Source organism: Pecten maximus, chromosome 15 (assembly GCF_902652985.1).
Source record: "Pecten maximus chromosome 15, xPecMax1.1, whole genome shotgun sequence".
NCBI lineage: Eukaryota > Metazoa > Mollusca > Bivalvia > Pectinida > Pectinidae > Pecten > Pecten maximus.
Window position 1 is genome coordinate 22,350,907 of NC_047029.1, and position 19,238 is coordinate 22,370,144.

Genomic DNA, 19,238 nt, shown 5'->3' on the forward strand with positions numbered 1-19,238 from the left:
ATGTTGTGGATGGTATTGTTACGATAGGTTGTCGAGATGGTGTGGATGGTATCGTTTCGATAGGTTGGCGAGATGGTGTGGATGGTAGTGTTACGGTAGGTTGTCGAGATGGTGTGGATGGTATCGTTTCGATAGGTTGGCGAGATGGTGTGGATGGTAGTGTTACGGTAGGTTGTCGAGATGGTGTGGATGGTAGTGTTACGGTAGATTGTCGAGATGGTGTGGATGGTATCGTTTCGATAGGTTGTCGAGATGGTGTGGATGGTATTGTTACGATAGGTTGTCGGGATGGTCTTGATGGTAGTGTTACGGTAGTTTGTCGAGATGGTGTGGATGGTAGTGTTACGATAGGTTGTCGAGATGGTGTGGATGGTAGTGTTACGATAGGTTGTCGAGATGGTATCGTTACGATAGGTTGTGGATGGTATTGTTACGATAGGTTGTCGAGATGGTGTGGAAGGTATCGTTACGGTAGGTTGTCGAGATGGTGTGGATGGTAGTGTTACGGTAGGTTGTCGGGATGGTCTTGATGGTAGTGTTACGGTAGGTTGTCGAGATGGTGTGGATGGTATTGTTACGATAGGTTGTCGGGATGGTATTGATGGTAGTGTTACGGTTGGTTGTCGAGATGGTGTGGAGGGTATTGTTACGGTAGATTATGCTATTTAATAGAACAATACATACCGAACACGACTGTTTAAATCCCAAAACGTATAAATATCGGTCACTGTTGAAGTCTTTATTCGTACCTGTGGTTCCGTAGATCGATTAAGACAATTGGTAATCAAGGTACAATAAACAAACACAATGAAAGAACAATTAAACAATTGGGGACTAGGAGGCACTAAGTCACGTGATGTTAGAAATGCAACATGGTATAAAAGCCGAGTAACCATAGGTTTCTTTACTTTGCCACTTGGGACTAGTAGGCTTGGACATTTACATCTTATTATTTCAGTTTTCCCATACGACTACTATCCAAGATGGGTGAATGGTCCAACGGTCTTTGCGGTTGCATGGGCAACGTAACCCTGTGTATGATCACATACGTTGCCCCCTGTTACACGGCCGGTAAAAATGCCGAGGCTGTAGGGGACAGCTGTATAATGGTAGGAGCCCTATGGTACCTTTTCCCTCTCGCCGGAATTTACCTTTGCGCCAAAGTCCGCGGAAAGATTAGGGAAACGAAGGGAATCGACGTAAGTACACAATTATGCAAGTGAATAATTTTCAATATTGATTTCAAGGATTAAAAAAAAAATATAAGACTGTGACGTAAACGACGAAAACACATGGAATTTATTCGTTTTTTGAAATTTCTATACTGATTTTAAGATGGAAGTGATCAACTGAGCACTGACTATAAAAAAACATATTGCTATTAAACATATATCTAAGGTGATACGATCTTGACATTGTTCTCACGTTGAGGTATATATTGCAATGTCTGTCGTACAATGATTACTCTCATATAGATTGCTATGTTAACAATATTAATGGAAATCTCGCATTTTCTCGTTTAACACGAATGGCTGCTTGTAGTATTTTCTTTTTCCCTATTATCACAAATTGTTCTTGCCCAGTAAATACAAAACTGGAATATAAAGCAAAAACCTGTCACTTGAAGTGGAATAATGACGTACAAATGTAGCAAAGCGTTTTGTGTTTGAGTGTGATCATTTTGGTGTGAATTAGTGAATGAACTGTTTAAATGGGATATATAATACCTTAACTGTAAGTACACATCCTTGTCATCGAGTTTAAATCTTTCCGCCCTCAAATCAGGACCGAACTTGCATTGTAAAAAAGGGGTCGGTTGGCGTCAGAACAAAAAAATGTTAGCCAGAGACCTTTAGCTAACTGAAGTAGTTCTTACCTAAGAGAATACATTGTAAATGGAGATGCTTCAATATTCAAAATGCATGACAACGCCAACGATTGTTGTAACAAAGGCTCTCATCCAATATATTGCTATAAAGGTGGTAATTATTACGGGTTTTTACATTTAGGTCATCTGACCCGAAAGGTCAGGATGACCTATAGCCATTTTGCTTCCTCCGTCGGCGACCGACGAGCGCCAACCGCCGTGCTCAAACTTTTCACATTTCAGATTTCTCAAGTTCAACCTGTAAGATTCAGCTTTAAATTTCCCGAAATGATCTCGTGATTGTTCTGACCAAATGTTGTGATTTTTCGGGTCGGCCCGAAATCAAAGATGACCGCCATCTTCCAAAACACATTCCAAACTTCTTCTCAAGTTTCATCAGTAGTGTTCAACTAAAACTTGCCTAAAATAATCCTGAGAAGGCCCTGCCCAAATGTTGTTTTTCCGGAGTGATTTAAAATCCAAAACGGGTGCTATGCCCAATATATATCATTACAAAATTGTTTTCAGTACTGTTTACTGCTATATAGTATTACAATCAGATGGCCGTTAAGGCTGACGAAGCCCTTGTTGGTAATGTAGATCGTTGGCGATGAACTCGCGATAAATCCTTGAGAATTTATTTGACAAAAAGCATAGTTCAACTTATATTTTTTTACGAAAATAATACGTTGTTTTTTAAATGCTTTAGTAAAAGCCTTATAAAATGTCCATCGGAAAATCCAACTGATGTAAATAATCTTTTATTATTACAACCATGATAATGAAATGACGCCTACTTTTGATGATGTCAATAACTATTGTTGTACGGTGATTAAAGGCCATGCCGTGAATAACGGTAGTTACCTTTAAACGAACAACTACCCAGTAACAAGACCCGTTATTTGTCCTGTTTGCCTATTATGCAAACATTTGATTCGTCCATTTTTCTTTAACTGGATGTACATTAAAAATCTATCTTTTAGAAGATAGTAGAAACGTCACGTGACTATGTTTGACATGTAAACGTATTCGGGTCCCTGCTTTCCAAAGGCTCTACTCCACAGTTTCTTCAATAGAAGGTCAGAGTTCTGATAGAAATGATCTAATCCAATGCTCTAATATTGATTAAAGAAGGGGAAATGATCTAACGTTCTTTGTGGTTGCATGAGCAACTGTACCCTGTGTCTGATCACATATATGTCCCCCTATTACACGGTCCGTAAAGTGCCGAGGCAGAAGGGGACAGTTGTTTTATGGTGACAGTGGTATGGTTCCTTTTCCTAACCACTGGAGCTTGATCTTGATACCAAGTTCGTGAAAGAAATCTACATAAGTACATATGAACGTGAATGAATAGAAATCTCAGAACAAAGAATCTGTTGTCCTTGTCATTTGGTTTGGTCTAATTTTATATATACCGTATATCCTTTTTGTTAGTTCCTTGGTTGAAAGGACACGTGTATATATTTGGCTGAAACAAAACGGCGAAGGGTAGTGTGGTATATTAATGCACGGAGTTCTCCTTAAGATGGATGAACACAAAAATGAGCATTTTGAACTGCAATTTACCTAAGATATTAAGGATCAAGTATGAATATTCTGATAACAGAGTTCATTTCCATTTATGAAAATTATTCTATATTACCATGTGGAACAGAGGCCTGTTGGTGTGTATTGCGTCAGTTATTCAAGCTATGACAGTAATTATATCGACCATGATTATGTCTCTTCATTCGTTACGAAACATTTGGAAATCTAAATAAAAACACGAACATGAAGAATTTTAATTTGACGTCGCCAATCATAAAACGTTATAATGATAGGCCTTAATTTCATATTTCAGTCCACCTAGACAACAAAACAGTAAACTATTATTAAAGGTAATTTAAAAATCGACTGTTACTTAACTCACAAACATTCAGCTTGTGAATAACGCTTACCGTTATCAACCGAAAAACGACTCTATTGACCCAGATTTTGTATTTGTATTTGTCGCGGTCATCTATTGTTAAAGAACCAGTTGGTCCATCGCTGTGATCAATACCACACATTGAAAAAAATATACCGTGATGAAAGAATGGAACACTTTGTGATTTTTTAAAACTCCGTGGCTCAACAATTAGAGTTGTAAGGGGCTGAGGACTCGTATGGTCACGTGATAATGAATTAAGCAGCCTGGTATAAAAGGCGCCGTAACCATAGATTTCAATACTCTCACACTTGGGACTAGTAGGTAAAAGGTTGGACATTTAATCTCACGACTACTATTCAAGATGGGTGAATGGTCCAACGGTCTTTGCGGTTGCATGAGCAACTGTACCCTGTGCCTGATCACATACATTGCCCCCTGTTACACGGCCGGTAAGAATGCCGAGGCTGTAGGGGACAGTTGTATTATGGTAGCAGTGGTATGGTACCTTTTCCCTGCCATTGGAGCTTACCTTTCTGCCAAAGTTCGTGGAAAGATTCGAGAACAGAAAGGAATCGAAGTAAGTACTGTTCTGAACGCCAATGAATAGTTTGAATGAAGAATTTTAAAAACATGTTAAGTTTTAGCCCTTAGTGTTGGGATTTTTCAGACTTAGTTTTAATTTTGAAATTCTAACATACCTTTATGTTGATAGTCCTATTTCAGGGGTATTTTCAAAATATTTGATTTTGCTAATAACATCAAAACATTTTAAGCTGCTCTCATTGATCTACCTCAGATTTTATTATGTGTTCTTATATTGTATTTGAACAAAAGAGTTTTATGCCATGGTATTTTTTTGTGACGTCAAGTGATGTTTTGTTGTCGCAAAACATGTATCAAAACCAAACAAAAGGAATTTACATATGAATGTAAAATTGATCAATGGTGCATTGATTACAGCTGTATTTGCTGTAAATTACGAGGCAAACAAACCAAGGGTAACTGGTCTTTTGGTTTGGTATTGATCGTTACATGAACATGGATTATGCTTGGTCAAGTGTTACGTCATTTATCGCATTCTCTGATTAAATTTTGTCATAACTCCTTTGCAGTAATAATATTTGTCTCTTTCCTAGGCCTAATATAACGTTAGCAAACTTTCGTTATTTCTGATAGCACTTATTATTTGAGCCCGTTACAGAATTAGTGTGAAAGTTGAGTAATATCGTTCTAAAGGAAAACAAGACAATCCTAGTGTACCTGTATGTATGGAGCAGGCTCCTTTGAATGCTTTGGTGGCAGAAATAATAAGATCATTTAATATTCATGCATAGCAATGATTATCAAACATAAACGTTATTCTAATTTGTTCAAATTAAAATAATTAATGCTCATTGTTAGGTTTATATCTGAAGAGCCCCGAGAAGTGTTAAGAAGAATTCGGAGTAATGCATCCAATACACAAGAGACAAACAAAATTGTGGTTAAATATTATGGTAATATATTCAGAAGACGCCAATCATCATCCGAAATAACATACAAAGACATTCAAAATGGGGATACCTATCGTTATTCTAAACCGAAGGTTTACTCCTGTTTATTCTGGGTCAATATTTGCAGTATTCGTTTGTCTACTGTATACGGACCAATTAGATTCAACCATATCTGATCAATAGCGTTGCTCAAAAGTATGAGCGGAATATACATAGAATATAAAAATAAACTATGAAAGCAAAGTCATTTGTAAACCAGTCACGTGACAAGGCTTGAAGTATAAGTATGACAGAGGCCATAGTTTCCATAGATTCGCCTGGACAGACAAAGGGGTCCTGTATTCAGTTTGGAATCTAGTGCGAAACCTTTAAACCAAGATGGGTGAATGGTCCAACGGTCTTTGCGGTTGCATGAGCAACTGTACCCTATGTCTGATCACATACATTGCCCCCTGTTACACGGCCGGTAAGAATGCCGAGGCTGTAGGGGACAGTTGTATTATGGTAGCAGTGGTATGGTACCTTTTCCCTGCCGTTGGAGCTTACCTTTCTGCCAAAGTTCGTGGAAAGATTCGAGAACAGAAAGGAATCGAAGTAAGTACCATACATTAAACTCAAACGAATGAAGAATTCTGGTAAAATGTTAAGTCGATATCGTTTTTGACGCTATGGTTTAAATTTTAATATATATTAAAGGACATTTTGGGGAAAAAATGCTTGTGACAACATTTTTCGAAGTTCTCTGGATGGTCTATCTAGTTGATTCTTTGTTTTACCTTACTCAAGATTGATGTCCTTTGTTTAACCTTACTCAAGATTGATGTCCTTTTGGGAGTTTGTTTACTAAATATTGCACTATTTAAGACAAAACATATTTCCCTATTTCGGCACTTCAACTGTATTTGCATCTTTACTATCCACACGCAAAATAGTGCTTCGTTTCAGGACTGTGACTACATGGTGCATCGACCTGAACTTATGTGTTTACTACTCCTGTTTCTTATAAGTTGTAGTGGAATTGTTGTTTGGATTTAATGATCTTATTTTCATCCGTCCAAGATAGTTTTGTTGTATTTGAATTACATTATAATTATAATTGAAGAAATAAAAATATACATGAAATCATCAGGCATGATGGCAGTATTGGAATGGTTGTAATATGACAAGAATTGTAAAATAGTCTTTCCGTAATGTTACACGATAAACATCAATGTTATAACAGGTTATTTTCTTTGACGTCTTTTTATTTCCGAGTTTAAGTTAAAACAGTAAAATAAGTTATTGTGAATATGCTGCTTTGGATGATTAGATGACATTTTCTAAGTATACAGTTACACAAATACAAATGAGATATTGCTGCGCATAGTCCTGTTCATTGAAAAGGGGGTGGGGCGTCGAGTGAGTGGCATAGTATGCTTGGAATCCGGTAACGAATGTCATCCATATTGATTAACACATCTTCTATCATTTGAAACGGGTATCGGAATTTACATAATTTACACAAAAATATCGGTTAGTTTTTGATAATATTCGAAAATTTCAGTAAACAATAACGACACGACAAACTTAACTTCAGTCGCGAAGGACGCTTACCATCAATCCAAACATAAAACTAGCGCTAAATTTTCAGGCTAGTATTTGATATGTGTATATAGTTTTCGTTTGAACCGACTTTTCTGAACATATCAGAGAACAAAAGAAAGGATTACAAGGTCATTTTTAAAATCCTAGTCACGTGATTAGCCTGGCCATATAAAAATGACCAAATCCTGTTTGATTTAGACACTAAGGGGTTTTATTCATCGAACCAGAGCTACAATTCTTTTCCAAGATGGGTGAATGGGCGAATGATCTCTGCGGATGTTTGAATAATTGTACCCTATGTCTGATTACGTACATTGCCCCCTGTTACACGGCCGGTAAAAATGCCGAGGCTGTAGGGGACAGTTGCGTAATGGTAGGAGCTCTCTACTACTTGTTTCCAGCAGCCGGAGTTTACCTTTCAGCCAAAGTTCGAGGGAAGATTCGAGACCAAAAGGGGATTGAAGTAAGTTCTTTAGATGAAGAACGAATGTATTCTTTATTTGATAGATATACTTTTATTATTATATAAATGATCCCGGCGAACGAACCGTTTGAAAAAAAGAGAGATATGATAAATCCTTTATAATATGTCAAAGGAAAAAAATCAAGATGGCCGAAACTTTTGCTGTGCTGTCACAAAAGAATGGCACACCAGAGTTACACTTCATTTAGGAATTATTAGAATACAGAGTATTCCTTCTAATGACTAAACGTTGGTTGGGCCTTGTAGGACTCCGCAGTGATCCAGCAGTTAAGTTAGAAAAAAATAAATTGTCGCGATGATTACATCAAGCATGGGGAGATGATTATTCAATTAGTGCAAGTCAATGGGCCAATACGTTTGAATAGCATTCTTTGGACAATAATCACAGGTAACTAGTCTTGGTGAACTGGTAAAGAAGTAATTTCTTATTTGTACTGAAAGGACACTTTTGACACAGTCCACTTAACACTTATCGGCCGTATTCGTCTATTATTAAAACAATATTGTCTGGTGAATGGAATGTTGAGAAGCGTATGAACTTAATGGAACCAATTAGAAGCATGTAACTGTATAGACGGTAAATATCAAAAGAAAGACGACCGGGTGAGTACTTATACGTCTATTATTTCATGTGTTATTTTATGAGAAAATATTTCATTGTTTTAAATGTACATTAGAAGACTGAACTTTCTGAAAAAGAAAACTTTATTGAAATATTCGTTTACGTTTAAATCGTGTTGGATATGAGGAACGGGCAGTTCACATAGGCTACGGTGTTTTTTTGTCATGCTCTACATGTAAAGGTATGAGTCATGATAGCTATAGTGTCTGAATTCAGTACAAGGTCAGCTATTTATTTTGACCCCTGATATGTCTCAGAATAAAAGGCTTTTGTTAAACACGTGATCGATCTTAATCCGACGAGTATTATTTTATCCCATTGAAGAAGGAGGTCAAATTTAGACGATTCCAACATGTTTACTTGATAAAATAATCCGTCCAGCTCGTTTTTGTGAAGAAAATCATATTGACAGGATAGGTGACCTAGGAATTGCAATGGAATTGTCATTATATAAGTATAGCTTATATATAGGCATATATATGGCATACACGTATATTAGTCTTTGTGGTTTGGCTTGATGTTTTATATCATACCAGTATCAAATGGCGTTATTTTACCAAATGTGTTACCGATGTTGACTAAAATGCATTGGAAGTCAAGGCATGCTGCATGCTATAGGAGGGGACTTGAACTTGGCCCACGACCCCCGGGGTCATCAACACGTGTTGTCTTCTAAGGGAATATGGAGGAGACTAACATTTTGTCTGTTTTACCCTTTTAAACTCAACGTTAACTGACAAATGAATTTTAATTAGGGGATGTTAGTTTCTTTCCCATGGAAACATGTCCTACATACCATGGAGGTGCTTATTGATTGTGAGATCAGGATATATATGACGCTTGCGTTACGGGTGGGTTAAATGATGAAAACAGTGCGCATGTCCCCAGATGACTTTCATCAGTTATCGACTGATTTATTTATATGGATCCACGCTATTTCACACGCAGTGAAACATAGAATCACGTGACATGATCACCATATAAAAAGACGCCGTAACCATAGATTTGTCAATGCTATTAATCAGACACTCGGTAAAGGTTGTTTACTTAGGACAGTTTGAAGAACACTAAATTCAAGATGAGTGAATGGTCTAACGGTCTATGTGGTTGCATGAGCAACTGCTCCTTGTGTCTAATCACATACATTGCCCCCTGTTACACGGCCGGTAAAAATGCCGAGGCTGTAGGGGACAGCTGTATAATGGTAGGAGCTCTATGGTACTTTTTCCCTATCGCCGGCATTTACCTCAGCGCCGTGGTCCGAGGAAAGATTCGGGAACAGAAAGGAATCCATGTAAGTGGTGTGGTGTTCGCTTTGGTTTTGTTGGGAATCGATTGACTTGATATCCATAGCAATATTACCGAAATATACATAGCGTTATTGTTTAATGATCTTGATGAAACTTTCGATGTGGTTCTATGTGAAGAGAGACAATATTCCTTGAATGTTATGTTTATGATATTAACATAAACATCTAAAACGGACAAATTTGTTCATAGCTGGTTACATTCGATATATGTGTAATGCATGTACAAAACCTACTTGCTAGATACCGCATGACCGATCAAATGCGAATAGATATTACAGGACGTTTAAATATATATTGATAAAAGAAGAAAATTGACATATTACTCTTTAACAATTTATCATTAAGCTATGATACATCTGTTGACATTGTTATAAGTTTGAGCGAAACAATACTGGACTCAAACACAAACTTTGTTATGACAATTTGTTGGGGTAGGCTGCTATGGTGACGGCATTGTCCTTCTGCAATACGATATGCATGCGTGCTCCTAATTAGAAAAAATGTAGGTGACGATAAACGGATACCATGCTGCGAATGCTATACATTATTTAAACAGTTCCCTTAAGCATGATAGACTATTATAAAGTGATCGATACTATATGCGATTCGATGCGACTTTTCTATACTTAACGCATATTTCATCTAAATACTTCTCATTGTCGGTTGTAATCATTGATATGTACTCCAGGTGTAGGACTGGAACAGGATCTTATAGGAAACAAGTCTCATTCGCTAGTTTTAAGTCACATGTACGAGTTTGCATGGGCCTTTTATATGTTTGACGGAAACACTGTTGTGTATTGACTAATGTTCTCCATGGGACGAATTCCTCTATCGCATGCTTTAAATTTCCTCCACGGTTACTATTATAGATGAATATTGCAATAAATTTATCACGTTTATTCTAAAAGATATTGATAATTTCATTGCAGGATTGTTTATCTGCGTTTCTACCACAATACCCTGTGTTATTCAACTCTCAGACCATCAGTTAATCATTACAGCTGTTGATTAACAATCTGTTTTTACCACACGTGGTATAAACTCTGTACGCATTTTGATTGGCTAATACGGTGAACTTTGACCCAAGCTGCAATTGTTATTGACGTCATCAATAATCTAATGACGTCACATCACCGGGTCCCGGACGTCACCGGTACACTTTATTTGCATACGCGAAATTATACTTGGCCACGTTTCCCTTTGATTCAAACCGATATTATTGTGGTAGAAACAGGTCACACGACTCGAAATTGTTGGATATGGAATTTATTTCACACTCGTAAGTTATTTTTTAAAAGTTGCAAAAAACACTCGCTAAAGCTCGTGTCTTTTGTAACTTTTAAAAAATAACTTACTCGTGTGAAATGAATTCCATATCCAACAACCACTCGTTGTGTAACCTCTATATCTTTAATAAATAAAGTATATGGATTTTGTTTTGCTGTTTTGTGTTAGGAATGAAGTAAATATTCAACGGACTTAACACTGCTTTTTGTTTAGAGCAGAAACACTAGGCTATATATCTAATCTGCCAAATCTCTAGAACAATATTTGATTGACATGTGTCAGTGCAAAATACTGTACTCATTTGTCTTTAGTTAATAGGAATGATGAAACCATTGGTGTCTGTAGTACCCTAGTTCCCGAGATTTCTGGTGGACTTTTAAAGTATTAATAACATTGATTGGGCTTGTGAATATTTATCTATGTAAACACATTTTGAAACTTCAATATCCACGAGATATGTTTTAGTCGTCGTGAAGACACGATAATCTTGGTAGATTTCATTGCCTGCTATTTTTATGATTTGAAAATTGGTGTAAAGAGCTTTAAGGGAATTGCAAATCCATTTGCATGAATTTTGTTACCGTTGCAATAACACAGAATTTAACCATTTGCATGAATTTTGTTACCGTTGCAATAACACAGAAGTTTCTGATTGGTCGAAATTTAATTCAATCAATTTGGATGAAAATTGGTATATAGATGTCTATGATATTACAAACACTAATGCAATATATACTTCATCTAATACTGCAGTGGGCGTTTGGGGACATACATATATGTAACTTTTATGTCGGGTCGGATGACAATATACAGGAAGATTTCCGGTTCCGGTTCAAGATGGACTCAATTAAAGTCTACGAGAATTTAATACGTAAAACTACACTACATTTAAATGCCCTCTTGAAGTGGAACGTAGTGAGTGGAAAATAATAGGATGATTAGTAAAAGCAATATTTCGATAAACGTGGTTATATGTACTGTTCGAGGTTATTCATTTATCACATAATTCTGTTTGTTAAGCATGTATAGGCACAACCATCATGGGTTTTTTGTATGTACTCCGCATACATTTGGTCACTGACAATTTTACTCACGACCGTGTCGGTCTAAATTTATAGCATGATATAGGCCGCACACTAGCTTTTATTAAATATACCTTAAGAATACACATAAATCATCAACGACACATCATCTGATAGCAGCACACAGACGTTGGTCATGTTGTGATCAGCGTTCACCCGGTTCATCGCTACATATATCACAATACACACGTAAGACAGCATCGACCACATAGAAAGATTTGTTAATATACACAATACAAGATAAACCGGGGACCGAGGTTAGGTGATTGACATGTTACTAAAATTATAGCGAGTAGACGGGAAATCCAGCTAATTCTGGGGGGATGTGACCCCATACCTACGCTCTATATTCCGCCAATCAGAAACTAGCATTTGTGAATTAGTATCCAAGCAACTGTGTTCAGTGATAAAAGTGAGGACCACTTTTATAGCGGTCACACTTTGCCCAGGTACAGAGCTGTCGATTGTGTTGTTGACCAGTGGTTGAATTGCATACCAGTTTACAAATACCAGTGCAAGATGGGTGAATTTGCAAACGGTCTCTGTGGTTGTATGAACAATTGTACCCTGTGTCTCATCACATATGTAGCACCTTGTTACACGGCAGGTAAAAATGCCGAGGCTGTGGGCGACAGTTGTATCATGGTAGGAGCTCTGTACTGGGTATTCCCTATTGTTGGTATCTATCTGTCTGCCAAAGTCCGTGAGAAAGTCAGGGAACAGAAAGGAATTGAAGTAAGTAGCGTATATATATATATATGTATGTATGCATGTATAACAGAAAGGGTGATTGTAGTTTATCAGTCAGCTGGTACTTTAAACTGCATATAATTAAATTGTGATTTTAAAATGGGCTTGCTTTATTGCAAATTTGTAATTATAAACAAAGCAATTAACCAAATCATATCATATTAATTACAAATATTTAATCTGTAAGCACACTGTCTTTAAATGTCATAGCACGACGTCGTTAGGGGGAGAGTTTGTTCAGTTTCTTCATAATGCCCATTATGCATTGTACTGTACAATGCAGTAATATTTAATTGACACCAGCCTGTTAACTCTATAGACAGTATGATTTGTGATCCTAATCGTTACAGGGTTGCAAACATCTGAATTTATAGAAACATCTCACATATTATGTCATCAAACACTGATTTTCAATTGTATTGTCATTGCTGCTGGGCTCGATAACGCCTGTCGAGTACACAGGGCTTTGTATACTGTTATTGACTTTCTCCCGAGCTTACAAGATGACTGTTCCGGTGTTGTGAGAATATAGAGCAATGAGGTATACACTAACTAAAGTGTTAATTAAATCACAATTCATGTATCCATCCGTAAATACATCGAAGTCAATGGATATATTGAACATTAATTATAACTTTCCGCCATTTTGAATGTTTGGCCAACGCCCTGTTGTACACAAACATCCCTATGTATCATGCAAAGCTAACATGTCATATTGAAATCACATGCAATATATGTGAGAGTAAGTCGGTTAGAACGCCGGGAAGAATTCATGTGCTAGCTGATCTGTTCAAATGTATTTTGTACACGGAAACAAAAACTCGCCAAACCGTGTCTCTGTAGTTAAACTGGTTGCCTTGTTCTACAGGATGGCGTCTGCACTATACATAATTGTGTGCATTTATGTGTAACAATAAACAAACACCGCACCTTCTCTACCTGATACATACTGAATAATGTTCTGCTTCTAAGTTACGAATTACATATATATACAGATGACTTCATCTATAGTGTCAAATGCTACCTAAGTATTTCCATAGAATAAACAAACGCCGTTAATGTGCTTTTTATTCTCTTTTATAAACATCATTGTAAACATTTCCACTGGTAATTTTATCTGTTTCCAAGGCATTTCCTTTAATTAATAACCGCCCATGTTACGGGAAATATTACACTATTATTGTCCTTGACATCATATGAAATTGTCAAAAGAAGGAAGTACTTATGAATTGTTCCGTGTGCTTGAGCCATACGGAATTATTTTTATTTTCCGTCATTCTTTCACGCTTTCATTTAAATGTCTGTCTACTTATAAGCTAATTGCTACAGACAGAGAAATCATATAATTACGAATGATTGCACTTGTTTCTGTATGTATACTTGATAGAATATAAATATTGACCATGGAGATAAAGACATGGGTAGCCGAGGTAATATCGACGTGGTAACTCGCTGATTAGATTATAGATACAGACATTTGTGTCTGTTTATAGTTATAGAATCACATTCCGCTCGATAAAGTTATACATTATCTATATCGTTGTTATATCATATCGGTCAAAGAAGTAATATAAACAGTATAATCCAGATAACACTGTTACATTATATAATATACATATATAAACGTCAATAGTCTGGTTGTACTGTTAATAATTAAATCCCATGTTGAGGACATTGATCTGCATCTATACAAACTGATCCCAGTAGATATTGCTTCGAAATTCAGAATTTTGTTGAGAAATGATATACCGCGTAATATACATATACCGAATAGACTACTGGAATTATACCGTATAATATACATATACCGAATAGACTATTGGGATTATACCGTATAATATACATATACCGAATAGACTATTGGGATTTTACCGTATAATATATATACCAAATAGACTTGGGATTATACCGTATAATATACATATACCAAATAGACTACTGGGATTATACCGTATAATATACATATACCAAATAGACTATTGGGATTTTACCGTATAATATATATACCAAATAGACTTGGGATTATACCGTATAATATACATATACCAAATAGACTATTGGGATTATACCGTATAATATATATACCAAATAGACTTGGGATTATACCGTATAATATATATACCAAATAGACTTGGGATTATACCGTATAATATACATATACCAAATAGACTACTGGGATTATACCGTATAATATACGTATACCAAATAGACTACTGGGATTATACCGTATAATATACATATACCAAATAGACTTGGGATTATACCGTGTAATATACATATACCAAATAGACTGCTGGGATTATACCGTATAATATACATATACCGAATAGACTATTGGGATTATACCGTATAATATACATATACCAAATAGACTATTGGGATTATACCGTATAATATATATACCAAATAGACTTGGGATTATACCGTATAATATACATATACCAAATAGACTACTGGGATTATACCGTATAATATACATATACATATACCAAATAGAATATTGGGATTCTACCGTATAATATATATACCAAATAGACTTGGGATTATACCGTATAATATACATATACCGAATAGACTACTGGGATTATACCGTATAATATACATATACCGAATAGACTACTGGGATTATACCGTATAATATACATATACCGAATAGACTACTGGGATTATACCGTATAATATACATATACCAAATAGACTACTGGGATTATACCGTATAATATACATATACCGAATAGACTACTGGGATTATACCGTATAATATACATATACCAAATAGACTACTGGGATTATACCGTATAATATACATATACCAAATAGACTACTGGGATTATACCGTATAATATACATATACCGAATAGACTAATTGGCTTCAGACCAGTAAGGTGCTTGTGCCATCGTCTTCAGACTGTTCATTAGAATATTTTTACGTGCACTGATATCTATAAACATATATATGGTTTATTGTCTTTATTTGTTTTAATTTACAACCTCACACTTAGTCGTACGTAGGTACCTTAAGCAAATAAAGCCCAGCCTTGTCATACCTGGAGTAGGACCTGTGGTGATGTCGGTTGTAATAATAATACCCCTGAACTGCCATGCCGTAAATATCTTTCCACCGCCTACCTTCTTTTATTACCTTCAAGCCCTAGACCACGTATGATTAATCAGCGCCTTCGATCACCATCGAATTTTACCGGCCAGGTCACACATTTTAACGGATCTACGGTCCCTACATTGTCAGCTTTAAAACACAGGTTGTGGCCGTACATACGTTGTAATACAATGCTATTTTATAGCATATCCTTTGTAAAAAAGAAAACATAGTATTGGTATCCATGAAGCGGTTTATATTGAACATGATTGTCAAAATTGTTAATATATTTAGTGAAATTTCTTGGATTGAAATAAGGTTTACATATTCATTGCCTAGCGTTTTTTCAATAGATCTAAGCTACCAGAAGACATGGTTGGGGAATTTGGAAAGAAATATTTCCGGTGATGATCACAATACAAGTAGCGGGTATAAGATACGGTACACGTATCACCCGTGTACAGTGTTGACAGAAAAGCTTTTAATGACACTTCAGCTAATAGGGTGACCCCACCTAGAGAGGAGATTCCTCTCAAAACCTTTAGAATAAGCTTACACTTGTTCACATCCGTTAAGTTTGTAGTAACTTGCAAGAGCATTGACAATGAACAAGGATTGCTTTTGAAGTTTTACACTATATGAGCATGAAAAGTTTATAAGAAGTAGTGAATAAGAGATATTCTTCGAATAAATGATAAAATAAAGGTTAGCTACAATTAATGTGATGTAACCAATTAGTATGTATGTTTGTTACGTGTAATGAAGACATCACTTCCATCATGCAGATAGGTTATGCCTGTATTTACTGATGTTCCTGTAATGTTTGTGCATTCGGGCGTCGATTTAGTTTCATAAACATTTTGTAAAACGTACTGTTGCCCAAAAAAGGCGAGATTCGAGTATTTGAAAAAATAAATAAAAAATAAATAAACAATAAAAACAATAATAATCATCTGGTAAGTGCATTATGCGTGATATAAGCAATGTCACACAACAATGAACAACATCTTATCCTGAATTCATTTGTAGCTTACATGTTACTTGTCATCGAGCTCTTCATTTAGATTTGGGGGCCCCTCTGAGCCGATTTCAATGTCAGATCGACGGCTAACGAAATTGAAATACCGTCCATTACAACGTATCCAATAACATGTTCATTACTAATTGTTATTCTTTTTCTCTATTTTCAGGGTGGTTTTGGTTCCGACTGCTTAGTTCATTTATTCTGTCCAATTTGTGCGCTGGTACAAGACGCCCAGGTATGTAATATATTAAAAACCACACACATACAATTTTGATACTCTATACTAAATAACAACACATAAACATGCCGCTTGTGTAAACTTTACGTTCCGGTAAACAAGTCACACTATCTTCACAACATATCTACAAAGCTTTACGTCTGATATCATAATACATTGCACAATTTTTTTTCTTCTTTATATACCACATGGATTTTCTACATTGTAAGCAAGAACACTGTAGCATTCTCAGCAACAAAAGTAAAACATTTGTTCTCTGTAGGGAGGAATATATTTCCTATACTAGTGTCTGTAGAATCACAGTAAGGTTAAGTCAGTATATTATATATAGTAGTGTCAGTAGAGACACTGTAGGGTTTAGTCAGTATATTACCTATAGTAGTGTCAGTAGTCACTGTAGGGTTTAGTCAGTATATTACCTATAGTAGTGTCAGTAGTCACTGTAGGGTTTAGTCAGTATATTACCTATAGTAGTGTCAGTAGTCACTGTAGGGTTTAGTCAGTATATTACCTATAGTAGTGTCAGTAGAGACACTGTAGGGTTTAGTCAGTATATTACCTATAGTAGTGTGAGTAGAATCACTGTAGAGTTTAGTCAGTATATTACCTATAGTAGTGTCAGTAGTCACTGTAGGGTTTAGTCAGTATATTACCTATAGAAGTGTCAGTAGAGTCACTGTAGGGTTTAGTCAGTATATTACCTATAGTAGTGTCAGTAGTCACTGTAGGGTTTAGTCAGTATATTACCTATAGAAGTGTCAGTAGAGTCACTGTAGGGTTTAGTCAGTATATTACCTATAGTAGTGTCAGTAGTCAATGTAGGGTTTAGTCAGTATATTACCTATAGTAGTGTCAGTAGTCACTGTAGGGTTTAGTCAGTATATTACCTATAGTAGTGTCAGTAGAGTCACTGTAGGGTTTAGTCAGTATATTATATATAGTAGTGTCAGTAGAGACACTGTAGGGTTTAGTCAGTATATTACCTATAGTAGTGTCAGTAGTCACTGTAGGGTTTAGTCAGTATATTACCTATAGAAGTGTCAGTAGAGTCACTGTAGGGTTTAGTCAGTATATTACCTATAGTAGTGTCAGTAGTCAATGTAGGGTTTAGTCAGTATATTACCTATAGTAGTGTCAGTAGTCACTGTAGGGTTTAGTCAGTATATTACCTATAGTAGTGTCAGTAGAGTCACTGTAGGGTTTAGTCAGTATATTACCTATAGTAGTGTCAGTAGTCACTGTAGGGTTTAGTCAGTATATTACCTATAGTAGTGTCAGTAGTCAATGTAGGGTTTAGTCAGTATATTACCTATAGTAGTGTCAGTAGAGACACTGTAGGGTTTAGTCAGTATATTACCTATAGTAGTGTCAGTAGTCACTGTAGGGTTTAGTCAGTATATTACCTATAGCAGTGTCAGTAGAGTCACTGTAGGGTTTAGTCAGTATATTACCTATAGTAGTGTGAGTAGAATCACTGTAGAGTTTAGTCAGTATATTACCTATAGAAGTGTCAGTAGAGTCACTGTAGGGTTTAGTCAGTATATTACCTATAGTAGTGTCAGTAGTCACTGTAGGGTTTAGTCAGTATATTACCTATAGTAGTGTCAGTAGAGACACTGTAGGGTTTAGTCAGTATATTACCTATAGTAGTGTCAGTAGTCACTGTAGGGTTTAGTCAGTATATTACCTATAATAGTGTCAGTAGTGTCACTGTAGGGTTTAGTCAGTATATTACCTATAGAAGTGTCAGTAGAGTCACTGTAGGGTTTAGTCAGTATATTACCTATAGTAGTGTCAGTAGTCACTGTAGGGTTTAGTCAGTATATTACCTATAGTAGTGTGAGTAGAATCACTGTAGAGTTTAGTCAGTATATTACCTATAGAAGTGTCAGTAGAGTCACTGTAGGGTTTAGTCAGTATATTACCTATAGTAGTGTCAGTAGAGTCACTGTAAGGTTTAGTCAGTATATTACCTATAGTAGTGTCAGTAGAATCACTGTAGGGTTTAGTCAGTATATTATATATAGTAGTGTCAGTAGAGACACTGTAGGGTTTAGTCAGTATATTACCTATAGTAGTGTCAGTAGAGTCACTGTAGGGTTTAGTCAGTATATTACCTATAGTAGTGTCAGTAGAGTCACTGTAGGGTTTAGTCAGTATATTACCTATAGTAGTGTCAGTAGTCACTGTAGGGTTTAGTCAGTATATTACCTATAGTAGTGTCAGTAGTCACTGTAGGGTTTAGTCAGTATATTACCTATAGTAGTGTCAGTAGTCACTGTAGGGTTTAGTCAGTATATTACCTATAGTAGTGTCAGTAGTCACTGTAGGGTTTAGTCAGTATATTACCTATAGTAGTGTCAGTAGTCACTGTACGGTTTAGTCAGTATATTACCTATAGTAGTGTCAGTAGAGACACTGTAGGGTTTAGTCAGTATATTACCTATAGTAGTGTCAGTAGTCACTGTAGGGTTTAGTCAGTATA

The 19,238-nt window shown here is 36.1% G+C and overlaps 1 protein-coding gene across 7 annotated transcripts in view; it reads left to right on the forward strand.

The window, feature by feature from the left end:
* The window catches only part of LOC117343510 (protein PLANT CADMIUM RESISTANCE 3-like), a 36,616-nt gene that overhangs the window by 10,532 nt on the left and 6,846 nt on the right, over positions 1-19,238 (forward strand). The window contains exons 1-3 of one of the 7 annotated variants that reach the window (XM_033905885.1): positions 4,101-4,151; positions 5,662-5,866; positions 16,682-16,750. In XM_033905885.1, the coding sequence (XP_033761776.1) occupies positions 4,141-4,151; positions 5,662-5,866; positions 16,682-16,750 (285 nt within the window). In that variant the 5' untranslated portion in view covers positions 4,101-4,140. Of the gene's footprint in view, positions 1-958; positions 1,200-4,076; positions 4,357-5,529; positions 5,867-7,046; positions 7,320-8,977; positions 9,257-12,009; positions 12,380-16,681; positions 16,751-19,238 lie in introns of those variants that run through there. The other 6 variants (XM_033905888.1, XM_033905886.1, XM_033905884.1 and 3 more) reach the window with 6 other exon arrangements.